Source organism: Solanum stenotomum, chromosome 3 (genome assembly GCF_019186545.1).
Source record: "Solanum stenotomum isolate F172 chromosome 3, ASM1918654v1, whole genome shotgun sequence".
Taxonomy (NCBI): domain Eukaryota; kingdom Viridiplantae; phylum Streptophyta; class Magnoliopsida; order Solanales; family Solanaceae; genus Solanum; species Solanum stenotomum.
The window spans coordinates 16209869-16232489 of record NC_064284.1 but is presented as its reverse complement, the minus strand read 5'-3'; the positions used below and the strand labels follow the sequence as shown (position 1 = coordinate 16232489).

General features: G+C 34.0%; 1 protein-coding gene across 1 annotated transcript; it reads right to left on the bottom strand.

The window, feature by feature from the left end:
* Positions 1-361: 361 nt before the first annotated feature.
* On the bottom strand, positions 362-6060 carry LOC125858733 (butanoate--CoA ligase AAE1-like). The gene is made up of 3 exons (XM_049538547.1): positions 5716-6060; positions 1151-1952; positions 362-990 (listed from the first exon to the last, which is right to left on the bottom strand). Exons 1-3 carry the CDS (start codon positions 6058-6060, stop codon positions 362-364), a joined length of 1776 nt encoding a protein of 591 aa, XP_049394504.1.
* Between the last annotated feature and the right edge of the window lie 16561 nt (positions 6061-22621).

Sequence of the window (22621 nt, the reverse complement as noted above, 5' to 3'; positions counted from 1 at the left end):
ACAGTCAGTTTAATCAAATTTTGATACTAGCAAATAGCAATGTAATTTAATATGCTATAGAAGATTGGTTGCTTTATTTTTCAGGTTACTAACTCCAACTATGATGGATGATAACCTGTAAGCACTTTTTAAATGACATGATAGTCTAATCACTTTTACACTATAGGTGTAATTTACCAGTCTTATCACAGTGTATCCCAATTTGTTGAATAGAACATTTCTCTTGCTGGAACATAAACTTAAAGACACAACTGAATGTTATTACCAAAATGTAGAATAAGTATAGGACAATGTGGCATAAAAAGATACAGAGACTTACTTGACCTTCAAAGAAGCAAGCCAAGTGGCTTCTTCATTTTTTTCAGAAAAGACTGCCCAAGGCTTCTGCTTTCTCCCTTAGGATAGATTTCTGTATCTTTCCAGTTGAAGTTTTTGGGAGATCCTGAAATATAACTGTCCGAGGTGCCATGTAATGAGGCAAATTATCCCTGCAGAAGTTGATAATTTCTTGAGAACTTACATCATATCCCTCCTTCAACTTCACAAATGCACAAGGTGTCTGTCCCCAGTGGTTATCTGGTCGAGCGACTACTGCTGCTTCTAAAACTGCTGGAAGACTATACAAAACTGTTTCCACCTCAATAGTGCTTATGTTTTCTCCACCAGATATTATAATATCTTTTGAACGATCCTTTACTTCTATATAACCATCAGGATGTTTTACAGCAAGATCACCACTATGAAACCATCCACCTCTAAAAGCTTCATCTGTTGCTTTTTGATCTTTTAAATATCCACTCATTACTGTGTTCCCTCTAAACATGACTTCTCCCATTGTTACACCATCCGCGGGCACCTTCTTCATGGTGATAGAATCTCTTACATCAACTTCCTCAACACAAAGATGTTGCACTCCTTGTCTAGCTTTCAGTATAAGTCTTTCATCTGAAGGCAAAGAATCCCACTCAGGCTTCCACAAGCAATATGTACCTGAAGGGTTAATTTCAAGTGTCAGCACTGAATTTTATTCATTATAACAGTGGAGTAGCCAAATGTTTTGTCACATTTAAGTAACTGAACTTTACCACTATAAGATTAAACTGTTATATTGGGTGAAGTTGAGTGATCATACGTGAAATTAATCTTTTACCTACACCATGTGTCTCCGTTAGTCCATAAATGTGAATTACTCCAAACCCCAACTCCTCCATTCTGGAAATCATTTGTGGTGGTGGTGGTGAACCACCTGTCATAATCTTCACCTTGTGTGGAAGTGGTTTCCGGTCACATGACGGCGTATTCACTATCATGTTCAAGACAGTAGGTGCACCACCCATATGTGTCACCTTGTACAGTGAAATACTTTCAAATATTTCTTTTGGAGATACACTTCTGAGACAAACATTAGTGCCACCTACTGCTGCTAGACCCCATATCATGCACCATCCATTGCAGTGAAATGTTGGAACAGTCCAAAGATAAATAGGGAGTGTGCTCATCTCATGAGCCAAAAATGTGGCAATAGAATTGAGGTATGCACCTCTATGACTGTAAACAACTCCTTTGGGTCTTGATGTTGTTCCAGAAGTATAGTTAATGCTAATAGGGTCAAATTCTGTTATTGGCCACCTAATAGCAAAATCTCTGTCCCCACTTTCAAGGAGACTTTCATAATCCCAAGTGTTAGTAATGGAATTGTTAGATTTTTCTGAGATTATTACAACAAGAAGAGGTGGTTTGGTGTTCTTGCTAGAAATAATAGAAAGTGCTTCTTGAGCAAGTTGGAGAAACTGTTGATCTACAAATATGATCTTTGTTTCTGAATGCATTAGAAGTGTTGATAACATAGCTGAATCGAGACGTGTGTTTAATGAACAAAGAACTGCTCCAGCCATTGGTACTGCAAAATTCAGCTCCTGTATTGCTGGTACATTAGGGGCTAGTGTAGCAACCTACAGAAAAGAACTCCAAATCTATAAAAAAAAATAATCGAGGAAGTAAAAAGTAGTTGTCTTTGTTAAGATGGCATTTGGGTAAAGCTTATTAGCTAATCAAACTGACTTATAAATATTTTTAAATTTATCTACATATTTGGTAAACACCTTAACTGCTTAAAGACAAATCAAAAGTCATAAGTTTGTCACCTCCAATTTGTGACTTTATGACTTATAAGCATTTACTATTTTATATTTGAATACTTTTTCTATCCATGTTTGACTTGACACAACCCAAGAAATAATAATAAAATGCTAATTTACTATAGTACCTCTCTTATTGTAGGCGTATAAAGGTTATTGTGTTGGGGGATTTGGAGAACTCAGAGTGGCATCATGATTAGGGTTATTGTAGGCGTATAAAGGTTGAGGAGGTTAATGATGCTATTCGTATGATGCGTAGGGGTAGAACGATTGGGCCAAATGAGATTTCTGTGAATTTTTGAAGGAGCACGTGTGGGGTAGGTATGAAATGGCTTATTGAGCTGTTTAATATCATTTTCAAGATGACAAAGATGCCCGAAGCGTGGAGATGGAGTAAGATGATTCAATTGTACGAGAACAAGGTGACATTCAAAATTGCAACAACTATAGGGGCATCAAGTTGCTTAGTCATACGGTGGAAGTTTGGAAGAGAGTGTGGGGTCGAGATTGAAGAGGATCGTGACTATTTTTGAGAATCAGTTTGGATTTATGTTAGGACGCTCAACTACCGTAGACATTTATCTTGTAAGGAGACTGGTGGATCAGTATAGGGCAAATGAGAAGAACTTATACATGATGTTCATCGACCTAGAAAGGCTTACGACAAAGTCCCTAAGGAGGTACTTGGAGACTAGATGTGTACCTGTGGCGTATGCTATAGGTCGATTAAGGACATGCATGATGGAACCAAGACCTGATTAAGAACAGTGAGAGGAGACTTGGAGCACTTTCCCCTATTGATGGGGTTGCACCTGGATCAACCCTTGGCCCTTTTTTATTTACCTTGTTGATGGATGAATTGATGCGACAAATTTAAAATGAGGTTTCATGGTATATATTTTTAGATACATAGTTTTGATTAACGAGACATGTGAGGAAGTTTAGTGAGGTGATGTTTGAGGCGGATGTGAAAGTGAGACTTGTTACACAGTCCATCTAAAAGAGAGGTAGTTTCAAGTATCTTGGGTCTATTATCCAGGAAGATGGAGAGATAAATGAGGATGTGACTCGCCATTTTTGGACAAGGTGGATGAAATAGAGACTTGCATCCAAAGTCTTGTGTGATAAAAATGTGTCGCATAAACTTAAAAAAATGTGAGTTCTACAGAGTGGTGGTTCGACCAGCTTTGTTGTATGGATCAAAGTGTTAGCTAATCAGGAGCCAGTGGCGTAGCTAGGAATTTTATCAAGGGGGTCCAAACTTTGAATAGTAATTTTTTTTTTAAAAACGATGATTTATAGGGATTCTATTTTTAATAATATTGTGATATAATTTGGGTAAATTGGTCTCCTATTTATAAAGAAAGAAAATCTTATTCCAAAAGGAAAATGTATTAAAATTTAAGAAAATTTTATTCCACAAAGGAAATAGGTATTAAAATATAAGAAAATCTTATTCCACAAGGAAAAGATATTAAAATTTAAGGAAATAATTCAATTTTAATTGAAAAAAATTCTTTATTAGAGGTGAGCTTTGAACATGGGTCACTCAAGACAAGCATGACCCTATTTACCACCAAGCTACTGGACATTTATGTTAAAATTATGCATGTTTATTTACTTAGAAACTTCAAGAAGGCAAAATAATTACAGAAAAATGAAAAAATGAAAACACTCATGCGGGGAATCGAACTGGGGCAGCAAGTAGATTTGCAACAGCTCTAACCATCTCCACTATAGGTTACTTTGTTACTTTAGAGTGTTTAAAATACCATATATACCAATATAAGTCAAAATTTTACATGTATAAATCGTATAATTTTTCGATGAAAGATGTCCAATTGGACACCCTGGGGACAAGGTGTCTCCGCCCTTGTCAGGAGCTTTCACATTTAGAAGATAAAGGTGGCGGAGGAGATGATATTGTGATGGATGTGTGGGGTTACTAGGAGAAATATATTTAAGAATGAGGATATCGGAGGCAAGGTGGGAGTTATTTTGGTGGAAGCAAGATGTGGAAACGATGTTGATATTGTTCGGGCATGTGATGAGAAGAAGCATAAATTCTCCAGTGTGGAGGTGTGAGAGGTTGCTATGAATGAATTCAGGAAAGGTAGAGGTAAACTAAAGAAGTATTAGGAAGAGATGATTAGATAGGACATGACACAATTATGACTTATCATGGAATGTATGGAAGACGTAAATTAGGATAGAATGTTACTTGATAGGAGTGTGTCCTAGCTTGTAGGTATGAGTGCATTGTATTGGTGCCCTTGCTAGCAGTCATAGTTCTATATGCTTGTAGTTTCTTTTTTTTAATTTGATTTTGATGATATCTGCTGTTTCGTGTGGTTCTATGGTAGTATTATTTGGTTGTAGTATTGTTCTGATACTATATGTTGTTTTGTGTACTATCTATTATCTCTTATATTTCCATTACATCTTTTTAGTCTGTTTATGTCTTGAGCCGAGGGTTTTTTGGAAACAGTCTCTCTATCTCATCTCTGGGTAGATATAAGGGTATGCGTACACTCTACCCTCCCTAGACCTCACTCTGTGGAATCCACGAGATATGTTTTTGTTTTTGTACCTTTCATTATTATACGACATCTAAATAGTGAAAAATAAATACTCTTATGATAAATTATTTCTTGATTTTCAAACAGAACAAGTAAAAGTGAACATTTATTTTTAGTATAGTAGATAAATAAAAGTTAATTTTTTTTTGGAATTCGCTAGGCGGGGGATGCCACAAGGCTTTTTTTTTAATCAATAAATAAAAATAGAAACTTCAAAGAGAAAAGTACAAGCAAGGGGGATATGCCTTACCTTATTTTCCTAATGAGGTAACAAACCCCTACTATTTAACAAGTATGAAGAAAATAAAAGCTAAGAAAAAATTAGGTATATATTCTATGATCATCACAAAGTTTATAATACTCTCTATGATGTTATTACAAATAAAAATACATAAGTAATGCAAGAATATAAAAAAAAAATAAAAAATTGAGTTATCAACCTCAAACTTCAATTTATATACGTATGAACTGAAAAAAGATAGTATATATAGTTTTTTCAAATTTTCAAAATAAACTTTCCAAAGTAGGATTGGTTAACTTCCTCCATTCCATTTAGTATTTTTTTAATTAATTCTCCTTGTACATATACTTTTCAATTTATAATTTTTTTAAAAAATAACTTTAAGGGCAGATTAGTCTAACTTCGGTTTGGTTATTAGTCCTTAAGTAATATCCTAAGCTTCTCTTAGCACTTTTTTCAGCTTGTTCTAATTTCACTATTCTATTAGTCACAGTTTTTTGAAAGAATGGTTTATAAAAACAAATGGATCGAACAAAAAAAAGACATAATTATGACAACTTGATACAAAGAAAAAAACTTCCAATAACCATATATGATAGCATAATTCATATATAGCAAGCCATATTGTAACGTAACATTATTATTATTATTATTATTATTATTATTATTATTATTATTATTATTATTATTATTGTTAGTATTATTATATAGAATCAATGAATTAGAAGTTTAGATATATATAAAAAGAGAGTGTTACCACATGGCCACGAGAAATCCCCAAATGATGAACAAGAGCAGAAGCAAGCTTGAGACACCTAGTATGTGTCTGTTCCCAAGTGTAGGTGATTGATGAAGGGCCATATATAACTGAAGTTCTTTCACTAAAAACATTGGCTGCTCTCTGCAAGAAACTTATGGGTGTCAATGCAACATAATTTGCATCACATGATTTTATGGATGGCCATGAAGAAGACGATGACAATGATGACGACTCAACTTCATCATGATGATGATGGCACAACAAGATCAAGTTGGACCTCTTAGGCTGAAGTTGATTAAAGATACATAATTTTGAGGAGTCCTTCAACAAGTGAACACTCATGTTGATGGTGGAAAAGAGACTACTCATTGCAAATATATGAAAGACCTGCAAACTTATATTATGACTTACTATAAACAATCTTCTTATGTTATCATAAGTATATATATTATGAAGTTTTATGACTTACTATACACTCAAGGCTCACGTGTGGAGCTAAATTGTATGTCCTAAGCGTCCGAGTGTACGTTTTAATTAAACATGCCTAACGCACTATAATGTTCGGGGCTCGCCTAGTCGCTTTTACTTAAATTATGTGTTAAATTTGTTAATTAACATTGTTAATCTTCATTATTCTTTAATAAATGATGCTTAATAGTCTTTTTTATTTATAGAAATAAGAAGATTGAGAGTAATTCAAATAACAGTCTATTGCATATTTAATTTACTATGTGCGTATTTGAAACACCATGGTCCATGAGGATGAATATTCAAATATAGCCGAATTTTACATTTTCACTTATCATTGATCTTCGTGTTTTGTCCCGTCTCTCAAGATTATCATATTTTATTATTTCTCTATTTAAAAATTATTTTATTTTTTATTTATGAAGGAATCATGATGTTTCAGTTATAAACTGAAAAAGTTTATTGATTATTTTCTTTTAGCAAGGTAAAATGCATAGTATGATCACACTATATTTTAAGAAATTGTAATTCTTTTATTGTTTGAAAGTTAAGATGTTAGAGTTGATTTGCATATAGTAATAAGTTTTATGTCATTGCATTATTTTTACTTGTAAAATCATGTTAGAATTTTTTATGAGTTTCTTTATTCGTATTTTTTTTGTCATTATTTTATTACATCATAAATTAAAAACTTAAAAATTCATGGGCTTACGTCTCATGCATCGGGACTTACGTTTTGTCTCACGCCCCCGCTTTTTAAAACATTAGAGACGAAAAATACTTAGTCTTAGGGGTGTACTACGTCATTTATTTTTATTTAGATTAAGATTTTTGAATCTCAATGCACATCTGACTGATTAAAATATTTTTTTTAGATTTGAACATTGAATGATTAAGACTGTTTTTTTTCCAACATAAATGTGCATAAATTATTTATTTGTACACATAACAAATATACAATTCAAATAAAAACTAGTTAAATATTTTTAAAGATAAATTTAATAAAATAAAATTATTATGTATTAAAAAAGATAAAACATTTATGTCCGCTAGTAATAATGGAAAGTTGTAGTAGTGGTAGTAGTAACAGTTGGTGTTCGTGGCTAGTAATGGTGGTGGTGGTGATAGGAATGATGGTGAAGATACTTGATGTTATGGTGACTGGCGTGATGGTGGCGTTGGTAGTTGTGGTGGTTATAATGGTGAAGTTGATTGATTTTAGTAGTTTGTGGTCTTGGTAATGGTTGGTGATATGTTGGTGGTAGTTAGCGACAATAATGATTGTGATGATGGAGGTGACTAGTAGAAGAGATTGACAACAGTGGTGGTAATGACTAATAGTAGTGGTGGAGGTGGATATATAATTATAATGATAAAGATAATTGGTATGGTAGCTAGTGATAATAATGGTTGATAATAGTACTGATGGTTGCTCATAGTGAATATGATGACAATGGTGGTTAGTGGTTGGCGATTAGCAACAACAATGATAGTTATGATAACATATATATGTGGTTCGTGATGGTGATTATTGATTGTGGACAAAATGAAGGTGAAAATTATTCATACAAAAGTATTTTTTAATAATCTTAATAATCAATATTTATTCAAACCAAATAAGTAATTAAATTTTAGTGCAACTAATTGCATTTAATGACATAAGGTTTCAACTATTCAGATTCAAAGTACAAACAAATAAGGTCGTATGCACTTTGCTTCAGTGGATTGTTGTTGTTGTTATTGTTCTTGTTGCATTCGATAGTTATAAGGAAGAAAAAGAAACCAAAATAGAAATGTGGAATAAAAATGTACTTTAAGGATAAATTTGAAAAACAAATTAAATATTTTTTGATTTTATGAAATATCAATTATTTAAATTAATCTTTTGGAGTCAAAACATTAATTATTTTGAACGGGAGAAACTATAGTTTTACCTTTGACAAATTAAAGCCTCCTACTCTATTTGTAGGTGTGCTCGAAAGGACCACATTGTGTATTTTTTTTTCACGTAAAGCCAAACTTTGACCTTTTAAATATTTTTTTAATAATCGTTTATAGATTTTCTGAAAATTTTCTGAAATCGTGCAAAACGAATATACTTATATTCCTTGTCATAACCTTATTACAAAAAAACTAGTTTTTGTTGAACATGTGTCTCATCTAATTTGTATGGATTTGTTAAAATAATTAATATTTCATGACAATATGTACGTAATAATGAGTAGTAAAATACAACTCATCTATTTGTGTATTGATATTTGATAGGTTATTGTATGAAATCCTTGATAAATGTTCTGTGTTGGTATGGCTTACTTGGTGAATGATAAGGTAAATATGTGAAGATAGGTAGCATTAAAAGAATGATATGAACTGGTAACTTAGGGATTAGACTTATTAAGTATCACTTGTAGGGATGAAATGATCTTGTTCAGGATTGAGGGTGTGTTGTTGGATCCTTAATCCTTGTTAGGTTGTTGATCATCTATATCTATCTATATTACGTTAAAAATATGAGCTCTCTTACTTAAATATTAAATTACTATAATACCTTCAACTTAAAACACTCATCTATATCTATTTGAATAACACACATTCTCTTGAAGGGTTGTGACTTTTTCGATGAGTTGTAACTTTTTAAAAGGGTCGTGCCTTTCATCCCAACCGAACCTCCTCAAACTACAACATGCACAGAAATCGGTCCTACCTAACAGTTCTATAATACACAGCTCACAAGACTCAATAATCACAATTCAATAGTCACAATTCAACACCCAACACGAATCAAGTAAGTCAATCTCAATTCCAAGTAGATCAATCACAGTTAACAAGTAAGTCAAACATAAGCATCAAAATGCATTAAATCACAATAATCAAACATTTGTCGGAACCATTTCTCATCGGCTCAATATCACTAGCCGAAACTATTTCCCATCGGCTTTTTATCATTTCCCTAGCCGGAATCATTTCCTATCGACTTTATATCATTTCGCTAGCCGGGACATTTTCCATCGGCTTTATATCACTAGCCGGAATCATTTTTCATCAGCTCAATATCACTAGTCGGAATCATTTTCCATCGGTTTCATACCACTAGCCGAAATCATTTTTCATTGGCTCAATATCACTAGTCGGAACCATTTTCCATCAGCTTTGTATCACACGTCTCATCTCAGTGCACAACAATCAATGCACATAAGCAAGTTCACACCATAAGAAAGAGATAACAATTCAAACAATTCAAGTCCACATTCATGCTATCAAGCATTTCATCAATTAATCAAATAGGGCCATCACAAGGCAAGTTACAAGCATTATGATCAACACATCCTTTTCATTTCAACCCCTTTGTATTCATTAAGATTCATCAAGTGGACAACTAACCCTTCACCTCATTCTCATTTCTCCCAACACACACACACAATGAAGGGAATACACGAATTCTACTAGATACAAAGTTTAGGAGATCACTTGTCTTAATTCAATCAACTGGTCACCCAACATTTGAGTCTTCCCCTTCCGACCAATGTTCAAAGCCACACAATCTATATAGGACAAATTACTTAACTACACTCTTTTACTTACCTTAATATCCATTTATCCCTACTTATTTCAAAAATTTCAAAAATCCCTTATTTACCTATGTATCCCGTGCACAACGTTATGTATCCCACTATGTGGAATGTATCAAACGCTATGTATCCCATGCACAACGCTATGTATCCTGCATGTATCCCATGCACAATGCTATGTATCCCGCTATGTGGAATGTATCAAACCTAATGTATTCCGTGCACAACGCTATGTATCCCGCAAACATCATTTTTAAGGGATTTTTGGTAAATAGAAAACTAGAAGGGATATAATGTTATTTACTACTTATAATATGTGGTTCCTATAATTTATACATCTATATAAATAACGTATTCACAATAAATTTTCAGAAATAACAATACCCAATTAATTAACTCATATAGTTTGAAATATAGGTCAATCAACAAAACCCAATTTCAAAAATGAGTTTGAATTCAAAAATCAATACTTGACAATGTTACTCAAGGCCTTAGGAACTCATTGGTGAAAGCCATTTTGAAAAATGACTCAAAATCAGTTCACAATATCCATTTTAGTTTAGAATTTGAGTTCTTGAAAAATCTTGTCATTTTCCAATCAAAATCCCAAAATTTGATATTAAAATCCATAAATAATGAAAGGAAAATGAAATTTTAGGGTCACAAAATCTTACCCAAATGATTTAGCACAAGAAATCTTTCGATAATCGCCTTCAAGAATTTCCCAAGCTCAAAAATGAAAAATGGGGCTTAAACCTTGATATTTGCAAGCAAAAACCCTCTCTAAAGTCGCTTAAGCGAACACTGGTTCGCAAAAGCGAACCCCGCTAAGAGCTCAACCTTCGCTTTCACGAAGGTCGCGATCGCGAAGGTCTATATTTCCATTCTCTTTGCTTTCGCAGTCAGGGTCTTACAATCGTGACCTTCGCAAAAGAAAACCCTTTATCGCGATCGCGAGCGTAACAAATATCAGACCTCAACAAAATCAGCCAACTCTCAAAATATCGAAAGGGTCCTCGAGATTTGTTTGGAATCCCGTACACACAAATCACATATGCAAATCGATAATACTCAATGTTCTAGACTCAATGGAACATCCGAAACACGAATCTTAAGTCTCCTTGATCCGACAACCGTGAAGACCACAAGAACTAACACAACGCCTTAAAAGGCTAAAATATGCTCGGGACCTCTCAAAAATCAACCAAGACCTCACCTAGGCCTAAATCATCCTCGAATCCAACGGTACTCTTGAAATTTCAATTCGAGCATCCAAACCCTGAATATTGATTAACGCCAACTCAAATGCTAAATTCTCAACAACTTCTTCTTCTTGCACTTATTCTTATGTAATTTACTGTCATTTAGTATGAATTTCAGCAAATTTGAGGTACCACTATTCTATTGAAGTAAATTATTCTATCTTGTGAGATATATTTCATAACCTTGGATACTTGAGGAAAATAAATTTCTTAAAAATACGTTGTGTATTAATTTATCGTCGTTAAGTGAGTTAGAAATTCAGTGAATAATTATTTTATGTTTTGTCTCATATATAAACTTTATAAGAAATATTACTTAAATATCATTCTTAACAACCTAATCAGATTTATTAATTAGAAAAAGAATTGGCTGTGATTCCAATCTAAAGCCAACCACTGGTCAACTAACATGAGACTCTAACCTACTCTAACATCCACCCCATCCTACCCCACCCCCTTCGTGTCGAGGCCCAACTAGAACATAAACCAAGAATTCAAATGGGGATGAACATGCCTCTTAATACCATGAAAAGATATAGTTTAGTAAATAACTTGTTATATTATTCCAAGAGGTAAGCAATATAAATACACATAAGGTTCTAACTAAGGAAAGACATTAAAAAAAATCCTATAAATCTGTTATCTATATATATGTGTGTTATGTACATTTCTAGGAAATAGTCTTCGTTCATTATGTAGCATTTAGCAACATTAACGCTTGAAAAATAATTTGTTGCTTGTTCAATAGTAATTAATGATACATTAGGTACCTTATATAGAGGTACTGCTAAGAATAACTAAGTTGTCGTTGTTGCATTCAATAGTTATAAGGGAAAAACAAGAGACCAAAATAGAAAATATTTAAAATTTAATATTATACTTAATTCATATAGAAAGTATTTTAAGGATAAATTTGAAAAAAAGAATTTTTTATTTTATGAAACATTAATTATTTTAAATTAATCTTTTGAGAGTCGGACAAGAGAAAATATTTAAAATTTAATATTATACTTAATTCATATATAAAATATAATTTTTGGATGAAAACATGACTTTTGCCGACTATAAACATCGTACCTTTTTAATGGTTTTAGTTTTGACAAATTAAAGCCTGCTAGGAGTAGACTGGGCAAAAATTATGTAGATTATCAATCACTCTATTTGTAGGTGTACTCGAATGGACCTCATTGTGTATTTTTTTCATGTAAAACCAAACTTTGACCTTTTAAATAATTTTAATAAATATCGTTTGTTAGATTTTTTGAAAATTTTCTGAAACCATGCAAAAATAATATACTTTTATTTCTTGTCATAAGCTTATTACTAGGGCTGGGCATTCGGTATTTCGATTCTTGTATAACGTGTACCGAACACAAAATCGAAATAATTCGGTTCAGTTCGGTTTTATTATTTCGGTTCGGCTTATGTTATTTCGATTCGGTTTTTGTTAATTCGGTTTTTTGTTATGGGCCTGCTTAGTAGTGGGCTTTTTAAAATTTTGTAATTTTTTTGTTTATTTTATTTATATTTATTTCTTTTTGCTTATTTTACTCTGTTTTTCAAATTATTGTATGATTCAAAATAATAAATTGTCGTTAACATTGAAATTTAGCCTTGTTATAACATTGAAATTTACCGGTCGTTGTTGTGCTGCAGCTGCCTGCTGGTCGATTGGCGGCTGCTGGTCGTCGGAACGGTCTCCGGAACAGTTGCTATAGTCTGTAGACGACCAGATGTGGGAACGGTAAGTTTTGCCTTTTGGAAAGTGGGTCTGTAAAGTTGAAAAGTTTGAAAAGACAAACTTTTGTTTTAATTTTAAATTATAATATTTATTATTTAATATTAATAATTAATATAATATTAATATATATTATAATATAATATATTTCGGTAAACCGAAATACCGAATTACACAAAAATTACATACCGAAAACCGAACCGAAATACCGAAAAATACAAAAACATATACCGAATACCGAATCGAAAACCGAAAACCGAAATACCGAAACCAAATTACTAAAATAATTCGGTTTGGTTCGGTTTTTCGGTGTTTATGCCCAGCCCTACTTATTACCAAAAAACTGGTTTTTGTTGAACGTCTCCATATATTTTTGTATAAATTCGTTAAAATAATTAATATTTCATGAAAATATGTATGTAATGAGTAGTAAAATATAATAAATATAAATAACTTTTTTAAGTTGTTATGAAATACCAAAAATTATCTCAAATGGAGGAGGATTGTCCAAGCTTTATATAAGACGTCCACTGATTAACGTCTCAAATACAGCTCATCCAATTCTAGGTGTAGACGATCGTAATCTAGTATATAACCGAACGAAAGGTTGGGGTCGAACCCACAGGGAGCGGTACCATATCGAATTCTATTAGGAAGTAAAGATGTGATTCTAATCGGTTATAGAAGTAGACATTGTCGAAATCAAACAAAATAAGTCTAAGGTTTGACAACAAATGTCAGATGGGGGTTTTAAGGTATCAACTAACAACTACAATAATCACTAAAACAGGGAATTAGACAAGTAGGAAGAAATTCTTGGAATGTGATCGATTATAAGCTAATTTCACTATATGGGTAATTGGAGCTTAATAATAAAGTGCTGAATCACTATGGGTAGACTAGCTAGACTATAGGTGCAATAGATTTCTCTCGAACAACTATTACGGTTCAGGCGAGTTCTCTCGAACCTCGATAAACTTGACACTACAAAACAGCCCAAAACCTTAATTTATCTACTCTCTCGAGCTAGATAGGGAGGAATGAGTTAAGATTCACTCTCTCGAGCTGAACCCATAACAACCCACCCACTACAATCATCAATCGATAACCTTGGTTTTAGAACCTCTCTCTCGAGCAAGTCCAAAACACTAAGCTAAAATTGCATTTGCAACTACAATTCATAAATTACTACTCAGCTATCGATCAAATCCATATTAAAACAACATTTAAATCATTAAACAACAATACCCATAAGCTAATTAAGCAAACAACGCCACTGAGTTTGCTTGATTCCGAGTTCGTATGAGTGAGTTATGCCCTTTGGAAGTTGGGCTGTTGGCACAGTCGCACATGGCAGTTTAGTCCGAAAATTTTAAGGGTATTTTGGTCTTTTCCCTAGCCAATTCTTTTGGTTATATTGAGGTGTTAGACTGATTTTAAATCAGTTTTCCCTTTTTAAAAGTGAGAGTTAGGGTTTTGGAGAGAAGAGAGAAAGAAGAGGAGAAAGAGAAGAAGAAGCAAGGATTTCGTCAAGATCGTCGTGGATATCGTCGGGGGTGATCCCTACTAGGTATATGAGTTCATAGTGTTGGGTTGGTTCTTTCCCCCTGTTGACACCCAATTTTGACCGACCTTTAACAATTTTGGAAATGCTATCCGATTAAATACGCTTTTTAAAATATATTTTTTTTGAATTCTAAAATTTTAGTTGATTTTATCTAAAATCGTACATTTTAGTATGTATGCTTTATAAAATTATCATAAATATTATTATGATATTTTTAAAATTATTTGTAAAGCTAAAAGTATTTATTTTATTTAAATGTTTTGAAATTTAAGTGATTTTAATTATATAAAAATGTTATGATATGTGTAGTATTTAATTGAAATAGCATTTCTTAAAAATTCCCTCAAAATCATTTAACTTTTAGCCTATTCTATTCTAATTCATTTCAATTCTAGCCACTTCAATTCCAACTTTATTTCATTTATAGCCACATTTCATTTCAATTCTAGCCAATCTTTATTTCAATTACAACCAATTTCAGATTTCAATCCAACTCATCCCTTTTAATCTTAACCACCCATCTCACTCCGATTTAATCTCAACCATTCATAGAATTTAAATCAACGGCCAAGATCTAATCTCCCAAAACCTTCCTATTTTAACTAAAAGACCCCTAAACCTAAATTTATCCATTTTTCACTCTCTTCTTCCTCTCTCTCCAGGCAGCCGCCACCTTCTCTCCCCACCGTTTTTTTTCCGGCGAAAGCCACCGGAGGCAATCGCCTCTCCACCTCTCCGGCGCCTTCTCTCCCTTCACACTTTCTCCTTTATCTCCCCTTGCCCCTATCTCTTTTTCTCCTCCTTTTCAAGCGAAGGAGGCAGCTGGACAGCAACTCCAGCAGCTGGCAGCACTCCGACCAGCGACCAGCAGCAACCAAGAGACTCCAGCCAGCAGCGACGGACGACAACAACAGTTCCGACCAGCAGCTCGTTGAAACGAGCAGCAGCAGCGAAACCTCCTGCAACGAGCAGCAGTGACTGGCGAGACGGGAACTCCGGTGAACAACATCTTTGGTCGGCGAAGGCACCAAGAGTTTCGATTAAGATAAAGTTCCAATTGGTTGAAAGACGGATCTGAACAGATCCGTCTTGGTATGTTCTCTTGATTTGATTTTATTTTTTTATTTCTTATTTTTGATCATGAAATGTATGATTATCTTTTGTTTGGTGTTTGTGCTACTGTTTTGGTGATTTTTTAATATCATGCATTTGTTCAATTTTATTAGCCCCAGTGAAATATTGCCATGACCATGCTCTAATTTGATTTGTGTGAAACTTGGTATTCCTATTCATTTAACTAATGATTTGGGTCTTCTATGGAAACAAATGTTAATATGTTAATATGTATTTTCATTGTTATCACCTTGTGGCTGTCCATTGAATGAGTTCGGCAAAATTCGAACATGATTTGAGCGATTTGACTAATCTTGTCATCCTGATTATCTCCTTCTCTAAATGGTAATGTACTGATTTTATGTGGTATTGATTAAATTGATACCAAAGTGAATCCGGGCAGATTTTGTGGCTTGATAAGGTAAATTCTACTTATTATTTCATTTACTACTCTATTTTGTTAATTGATTATAGTTGCCTTAATTAAAGTCAAATTGATTCTTACTTGTTGTATTTTTTTAGTAAAGATATATTTGATTGAGCTAAGAATAATTTTGCTGATTTGTGTTAATTGATTTTTTTTTACCTTAATTAATTTAATTAGTAAAGATGCATTTGTTTATTTTTGGGTGAAAATCATGCCCGGCTATGGTAGAGGTATTAATATATTTTTGAGCTATAATTATCACCCTCCCGTATTAATTATTACCTTTCTTACTTGATTTATATATATATATATATATATATATATTGTATTATTTGTGTGTTAATTGTTTCCTTTTACTTTAATTATGGGTAGGTATATTTCTTACTTGTTTATATTTGGTAAAAAAGAATAAATAAATATGGGACTGATTTTTATACTCCTTTTGTTTAAGGAAAGCATGTTATAATTGGCTCCTAAATTATTCCTTTCCTTATATTTTATACCCCTCTTCTACTATATAAATTAGACTCTTCCCTCATTCATATACTCTCTCATATCCGGGCACCTCTACATCCGAACTTGCTCACCCCATTGCTCTTGAATACTAAAAAATATATTGCTCTCTATTCTTAAAGATTAAGTTTTCCGAAAACCTAAAAGCTCCTCTCTACTTGTTATTTTGCCGTGTTCGGGTCTAGATTAAGTGTGGATCTTCATTGCTGATTTCTAATTCTACATAATTGGTTAGTTTCCTTCCACTAGCTTAATCTTTGCATTGTTCATATTTTATGTATGCTTAAAATAATAGAGGAAGCATCTGGTTTAGTTCCCTTTATCCCTTTCTTTCTCAATATGTGATTATATATCCTCTACCACTTGTTGGAATTCTTACATGTCCATACGCTGCTTGTGTACATGAATTAGTTAATATTATGTGTGTGCCCAGGAGTTCTATCACTTTTGCTATATCAAATTGTCCTTTTTTTGTGTTATCATTACTTGCTTCTATTTTTTGTTGCATGTTAACAGGTTTTGAACTCAAAGTTCAAGATATTGAAGAGTTGCCATTGAAGGAAAACATTTAGACAAGCTAAATTTGTCTAGTTTGGGTTTTATATGTTATTTAAGTTCTATTATTGTCTTGTAATAATTTGTAAACTCTAACTCTCTCTCATATATGTAATATTTTTGGGGGATCGTCTAAGGGAGGGATGGGGATTTACGTGCTACGTGTTTACTTTATCGCAATTCGGTTACATTAGAAATCATTCATTTAGGTTGTGTGATGCACTCTAATTCCTATTTAGATCTAACTAAAAATAAATAAATAATGTAAAACTACTTGCTACTAACCACCTTTTGGCTAATTACTCTAAAATTAATTATATGTTTGACTAGTGCATTATTCCTCTAGTATGTATAATAGTGATCTTGCCGATTTTTACTACTTTTAGGTGTTGCTCAAATGTAAGAATGTTCTATGTTTACCACTTGATGTTAACTAATTATATACCAAAATAATTAATAAACTTCTTGTAACATGATCTTATCATGTGTGACCTTTACAAGTTGATATATGTTACCGTGTTGGCGAATCACAATTTTCTTGTATAAAAATGTATAAAACTGGTAAAATAAATAATTGATTTGCTCAATATGTCATGTATGTGATTTAACTTAGAAGCCATGCCTATAGGATTGAATTAAATATCTGCATGTCAATAAAATGCCCGTAAGTGTTCATAAATTTGTTTGTCATTAGAAAGCATGCCCATAGGACTTTATTAATAAAATCCATGCTTATTAATCAGTTTAATTAATTTCAGCATGTTTTAGTAACTTAATTCTGTTAACTAATCAAGTTCTAGTCAATTTTAGGTTACTAATAATTGTAGCATGCTAATCAGTTTAAACATTGCCAGCATGTTTTAAAATCTGCCCTGACTGTTATTGTTGCATGTATTTAATCAACCGGTATGTTAATCACATAGACATCATGTTTATAAGTTTCTACTAAAGAAATCAATGTTAATAAGATTAAAGAAATTTGCTTGTTAAAATCATATCCTAATCATTTCAGTATGTTCAGCTAATCACTTTAATACCTATTAGTCACTTAGATATTAGGCCTATAGATTCTCAAATATCTCATGTATGTAATAACTAAATTAATTAAAATTTGCCCCATATGCCCGTTCTGCATTTGCACGTTTTAAATAACAACCAATCTGCCCAGAATAAATCTGCATGAAATAATTATTAATTTTCTTGTGTCGTAATTAATTGTTCTGCCTTTAAATGGTTAATTTCTGTACTTGTTGAATTGATCGCTACTTGAAATAAATTTCACAGAATAGCATAATCCGCTACCGTAAATAAGCTATTTTCTACATAATCTGCTATTTTAAATTTGTTGTCCTAATAAAATTCTGCCCGAATTACTTTAATTTCTGCATTACGAATAATTGTCTTGCCATTGTTTATCAATTAATAAATAAATATTCATGCATGCTCTATTAATAAAATAAATAAATTTTGCATTGTGTCATAACCCTTTGTCCTTGTTAAATTATTTATCACATTATTATAAAGTTTGCTTATATGTTTGTATGTCACACACTTAAGCATGAGACCTTTCACAAGTATGCGTGTTTGCTAGGATGACTATTAAAATCTAGAGGCCAATATGAGACCCTACGTGCTAAATGCTCGTCCAAATTGTTTGACTTGGTGTCTAGGTGGGCCTATTATATTTTTTATTTTGTCTAATTTCACCCTAATAGCAGTTCAATGCCTCTTGGACCTTAAGCGGGACGATATGCACCTTGTAGAGACGAAAGCATGCGGTGGTGGGGTAGGGGTAGTTTAGGCCCTATGGAGATGATGACATCGACTCGGTCTAAATGACAAACTTTGGTTTTGTCTGTCCCTACGAGAAACTGACCGAAATAAAGAAAGCCGAATGCTGATCCTAAAAGTTCTTCAGAGTCTCCCTTTCCTTTATCCCTTTATTTGTTTATAATAATTATATATATTTGGGGTAGTTTTAATGAAAAATAAATTTGATTATCCTATTCGATTGTGTAAATTTTGTCTTCTCGCTTATCATCTATAAATTGTTTCATGTCAATATATGTATTTATTGTCATCACTTAGTTTCGCATGTTTAATTAAATAAAAGTAAATAAATTGATCTTTAATTAGTTAATATTAATTATCACTTAGTAGCCATGCTAATTAAATAACCAAATAATGAAGTGACCTTAATTGCTACTTGTAACCCCCACATATTGCATGAGACACGGCCGGGACCCACATTTGTGGACCTCGAGGGATGCCTAACACCTTCCCCTCGAGGTAATTTGAACCCTTACCCTGATCTCTGGTTCGTTAACCTAGGTAGACTTAGTTAGGTTAGATAGGTGCCCTAACGCGCCTTAATTCGTTAGGTGGCGACTCTTCATCACCCAAAGCCCAAAAGAGTTGTTAGGTTGTGCACTAAAACCCGTTTTGAGAAAAACGGGGCGTGACAGACTCACTAATGCCCCATCTACTTTCCAAGCTTTGATGAATGAGGTCTTTCATGAGTTCTTACGCCACTTTGTGTTGGTTTTCTCTGATGATATCCTAATTTATAGCAGTTGTTGGGAGGACCATTTGGTTCACGTGCGAAAGGTATTTTTGTTATGGCGCGCACACCGATTAACTTGAAACAATCCAAATGTTGCTTTGGTACAACTCAAGTCGCATATTTGGGGCATATTATTTCAGTTACAGGTGTGGAGGTGGATAAGAGCAAAGTACAAGCAATTTTAGATTGGCCTCAACTGCAATCAATTACACCTCTTCGTGGGTTCTTGGGATTGATAGGTTACTACCGCAAATTTATTCGTGACTATGGGCAACTGGCAGCACCTCTGACTAGTCTACTCAAGAAAAACTCCTTCCAGTGGAGCGATTTGACCCTAGATGCATTTCAGAAGCTTCAGCAAGCCTTATCCTCTGCTCCCGTACTCAGGTTGCCCGATTTTACTATGAATTTCATTATAGAATGTGATGCTTCAGGAGGTGGTATAGGGGCTATTTTGCAACAGGAAGGTCAGCCCGTAGCCTTTTTTAGCCGACAGTTAGCAGCTCGTCACCAAAAATCAGCTGCTTATGAAAGGGAGTTGATTGGCCTTGCAAAGGCAGTACAACATTGGCGGCCATACTTGTGGGGGCGCCCTTTTCTTATCCGAACAGATCATTACACCCTAAAATACTTGCTAGAACAACGGCTAACTACACCACCTCAACAACATTGGTTGAGTAAACTCATGGGTTACGATTTTACAGTTGAGTATCGGGCTGGTTGTCTCAATAAAGTTGCAAATGCTCTATCTAGAATGACAAATAAGGACCCTTCTTTGAATGCTATTAGTTCCCCTCGAAGCACATTACTGGACACCATCCGGGAGAAGCTTACGGGATCATTAGAATTGTTAGGGTTGTATGATAAAGTCAAGCTAGGAGATTTGGATTCAGACTGGCAAGTTCAGGACGGTTGCTTTTGTTTAAAGGTCGCATCTACCTTTTACCAAATTCTCCTTTGCTACCTACTATACTTTCTGCTTATCATGATAGTGCCCATAAAGGAATACAAAAAACGTTGCACCGAATTCGTGGAGATTTCTACTGGAAAGATATAAAAATGAACATTGATGCATATGTTGCTGCCTGCCCGGTGTGTCAACGCAATAAATCTGAACATTTAAGTCCCGCAGGATTGTTACAACCTCTCCAGCTTCCAATTCAGATCTGGTCAGACATCTCCATGGATTTTATTGATGGCTTGCCCAAGTCTTGGGGAAGTCAGTCTTGTTTGTAGTAGTGGATCGGTTCTCAAAATATGCGCATTTCATACCATTGGCTCACCCATACACAGCTGCTCGTGTGGCTCAGGTATTTTTTGAGCAGATTGTTCGCTTGCATGGGATACCTGAAACTATTACTTGTGATAAAGATGTGGTTTTCACTAGCACTTTTTGCAAGGAACTTTTTCGCTTGAATGGTACTAAACTACAATTCTCATCTGCTTACCACCCACAAACAGATGGGCAAACAGAGGTCGTTAACCGTACTGTTGAAATGTATCTTCGCTGCTTTGTTGGTACTTGTCCTCGAAAGTGGGTTGCTTGGGTCCCATGGGCAAAATTTTGTTATAACACATCTTTTCATTCGGCATTGCAAACCACACCCTTCAAGGTTGTTTATGGTCGTGACCCACCTCGTTTGCTTTCATATGTGCTTGGGACCACTCGGGTAGAAGCTGTCGAACAGGCATTGCTGGAACGTGATCACATCTTAGGTGATATCCGATTTCGATTACAAACAGCACAACAACGAATGAAGGAATATTATGATAAGGGCTATCGTGACGTCGAATTTTCTCCAAGGTCACTTGTATGGCTTCGTTTACATCCTTATAGGCAGCGCTCCATGCGGCTGAGTATTCACAATAAATTGTCCCCCAAATTTTATGGTCCAGTTTCAATCTTACAGCGAATTGGACAGGTTGCATATGAGTTGGATTTGCCAAATGTCAGTCGACTTCATAATGTTTTTCATGTTTCCCTTTTGAAGGCATTCAAAGGCGACCAACTCCCACCTATTATAGGGCTACCAGCACTAGAGGACGGCCGAGTAGTTCCTTTGCCTGCTGCTGTCATTTGAGCTCGTTTAAATCGTGGTACAAAGGAGATTCTTATACAATGGTCGGGTATGACAAAGGATGAAGCGACCTGGGAGGATGTAGACTGTTTTAAGCAGGCTTATCCATCGTTCGAGCTTGAGGACAAACTCTTTCAGCATGAGGGGGTTAATGTTCTGGACGCATTTGTGGGCAAGACATATGTGCGACAGAGAGCCAAATAACTTGATTTAATTATAACGCTAGTAGTTTATTATTATTCTAGGAATAGGAAGAATTTAATTATATTGTTAGTAGTTTTCTTATTAGTTTAGAATAGGATTTATGTTTCCTAGTTCCATAAGACTTCCTATTACTGTAAGAAGACTCCTATTTAAAGGAGGATTTGAGGAATAAGAAGTACGCTGACTTTAATCAGAAACAAGAGATGAGTTATTTCTTCCATTGAACTCTAAGGTTTCAGCTTCTCTTTGATGAGCTGAATTCATATACAAAAATAGGTCGATCTAGGAATTCGAACAAAAGCAAGGGAAAATCAAAGGTAGTTGAATTTGATTTCCCTGTTCATCGTCCTGTGACTCGAGCCTTCTCTAAGAATCCTAACACATAATTCAAGAAATAAAATTCTTATAATCAAACCACATGAACACACTTACCTGATTTCCGTATTTTCTAAACATTGTATTCTTTAAGAATTCAAAATAAATCAACGAATCAGATGTCCGCCAATTGAGTATCCGCAGAGTGGTGGTACATATGCGAGTTGCAACCAAATGATCAACCTTAGAGCAACACTCATAAAACCATATTTGTAAGGCAAGATGAAATCCATCAAACTTGAATGATGGTGGATTTTTTCCCAGTTTATGGCTACAATTTTTAAGCAGTGTGCGAAAACAAAGTTCCCCCATGGATAATCTTTATACTCCCAGTTTCAACCAAGTCAAAGTGCAATTTCAATACAAAATTGTTGTTTGGTTCAGCAGAAAGTAAGAAAGTCTCAATAAAGTATACCAATGCCATTTTGAAGACATCTCCAGGCTCTATAAAATCTTTGGCATTAAAAGCAT

Excerpts from the sequence above, each read along its gene's own strand:
- LOC125858733 (XM_049538547.1), bottom strand. The coding sequence starts at position 6,060 with ATGAGTGTTCACTTGTTGAAGGACTCCTCAAAATTATGTATCTTTAAT. Across the intron at positions 1,953-5,715 it reads GGATTTCTCGTGGCCATGTG|GTTGCTACACTAGCCCCTAA; the intron begins GTAACACTCTCT and ends TCTTTTCTGTAG. Across the intron at positions 991-1,150 it reads AACGGAGACACATGGTGTAG|GTACATATTGCTTGTGGAAG; the intron begins GTAAAAGATTAA and ends TTAACCCTTCAG.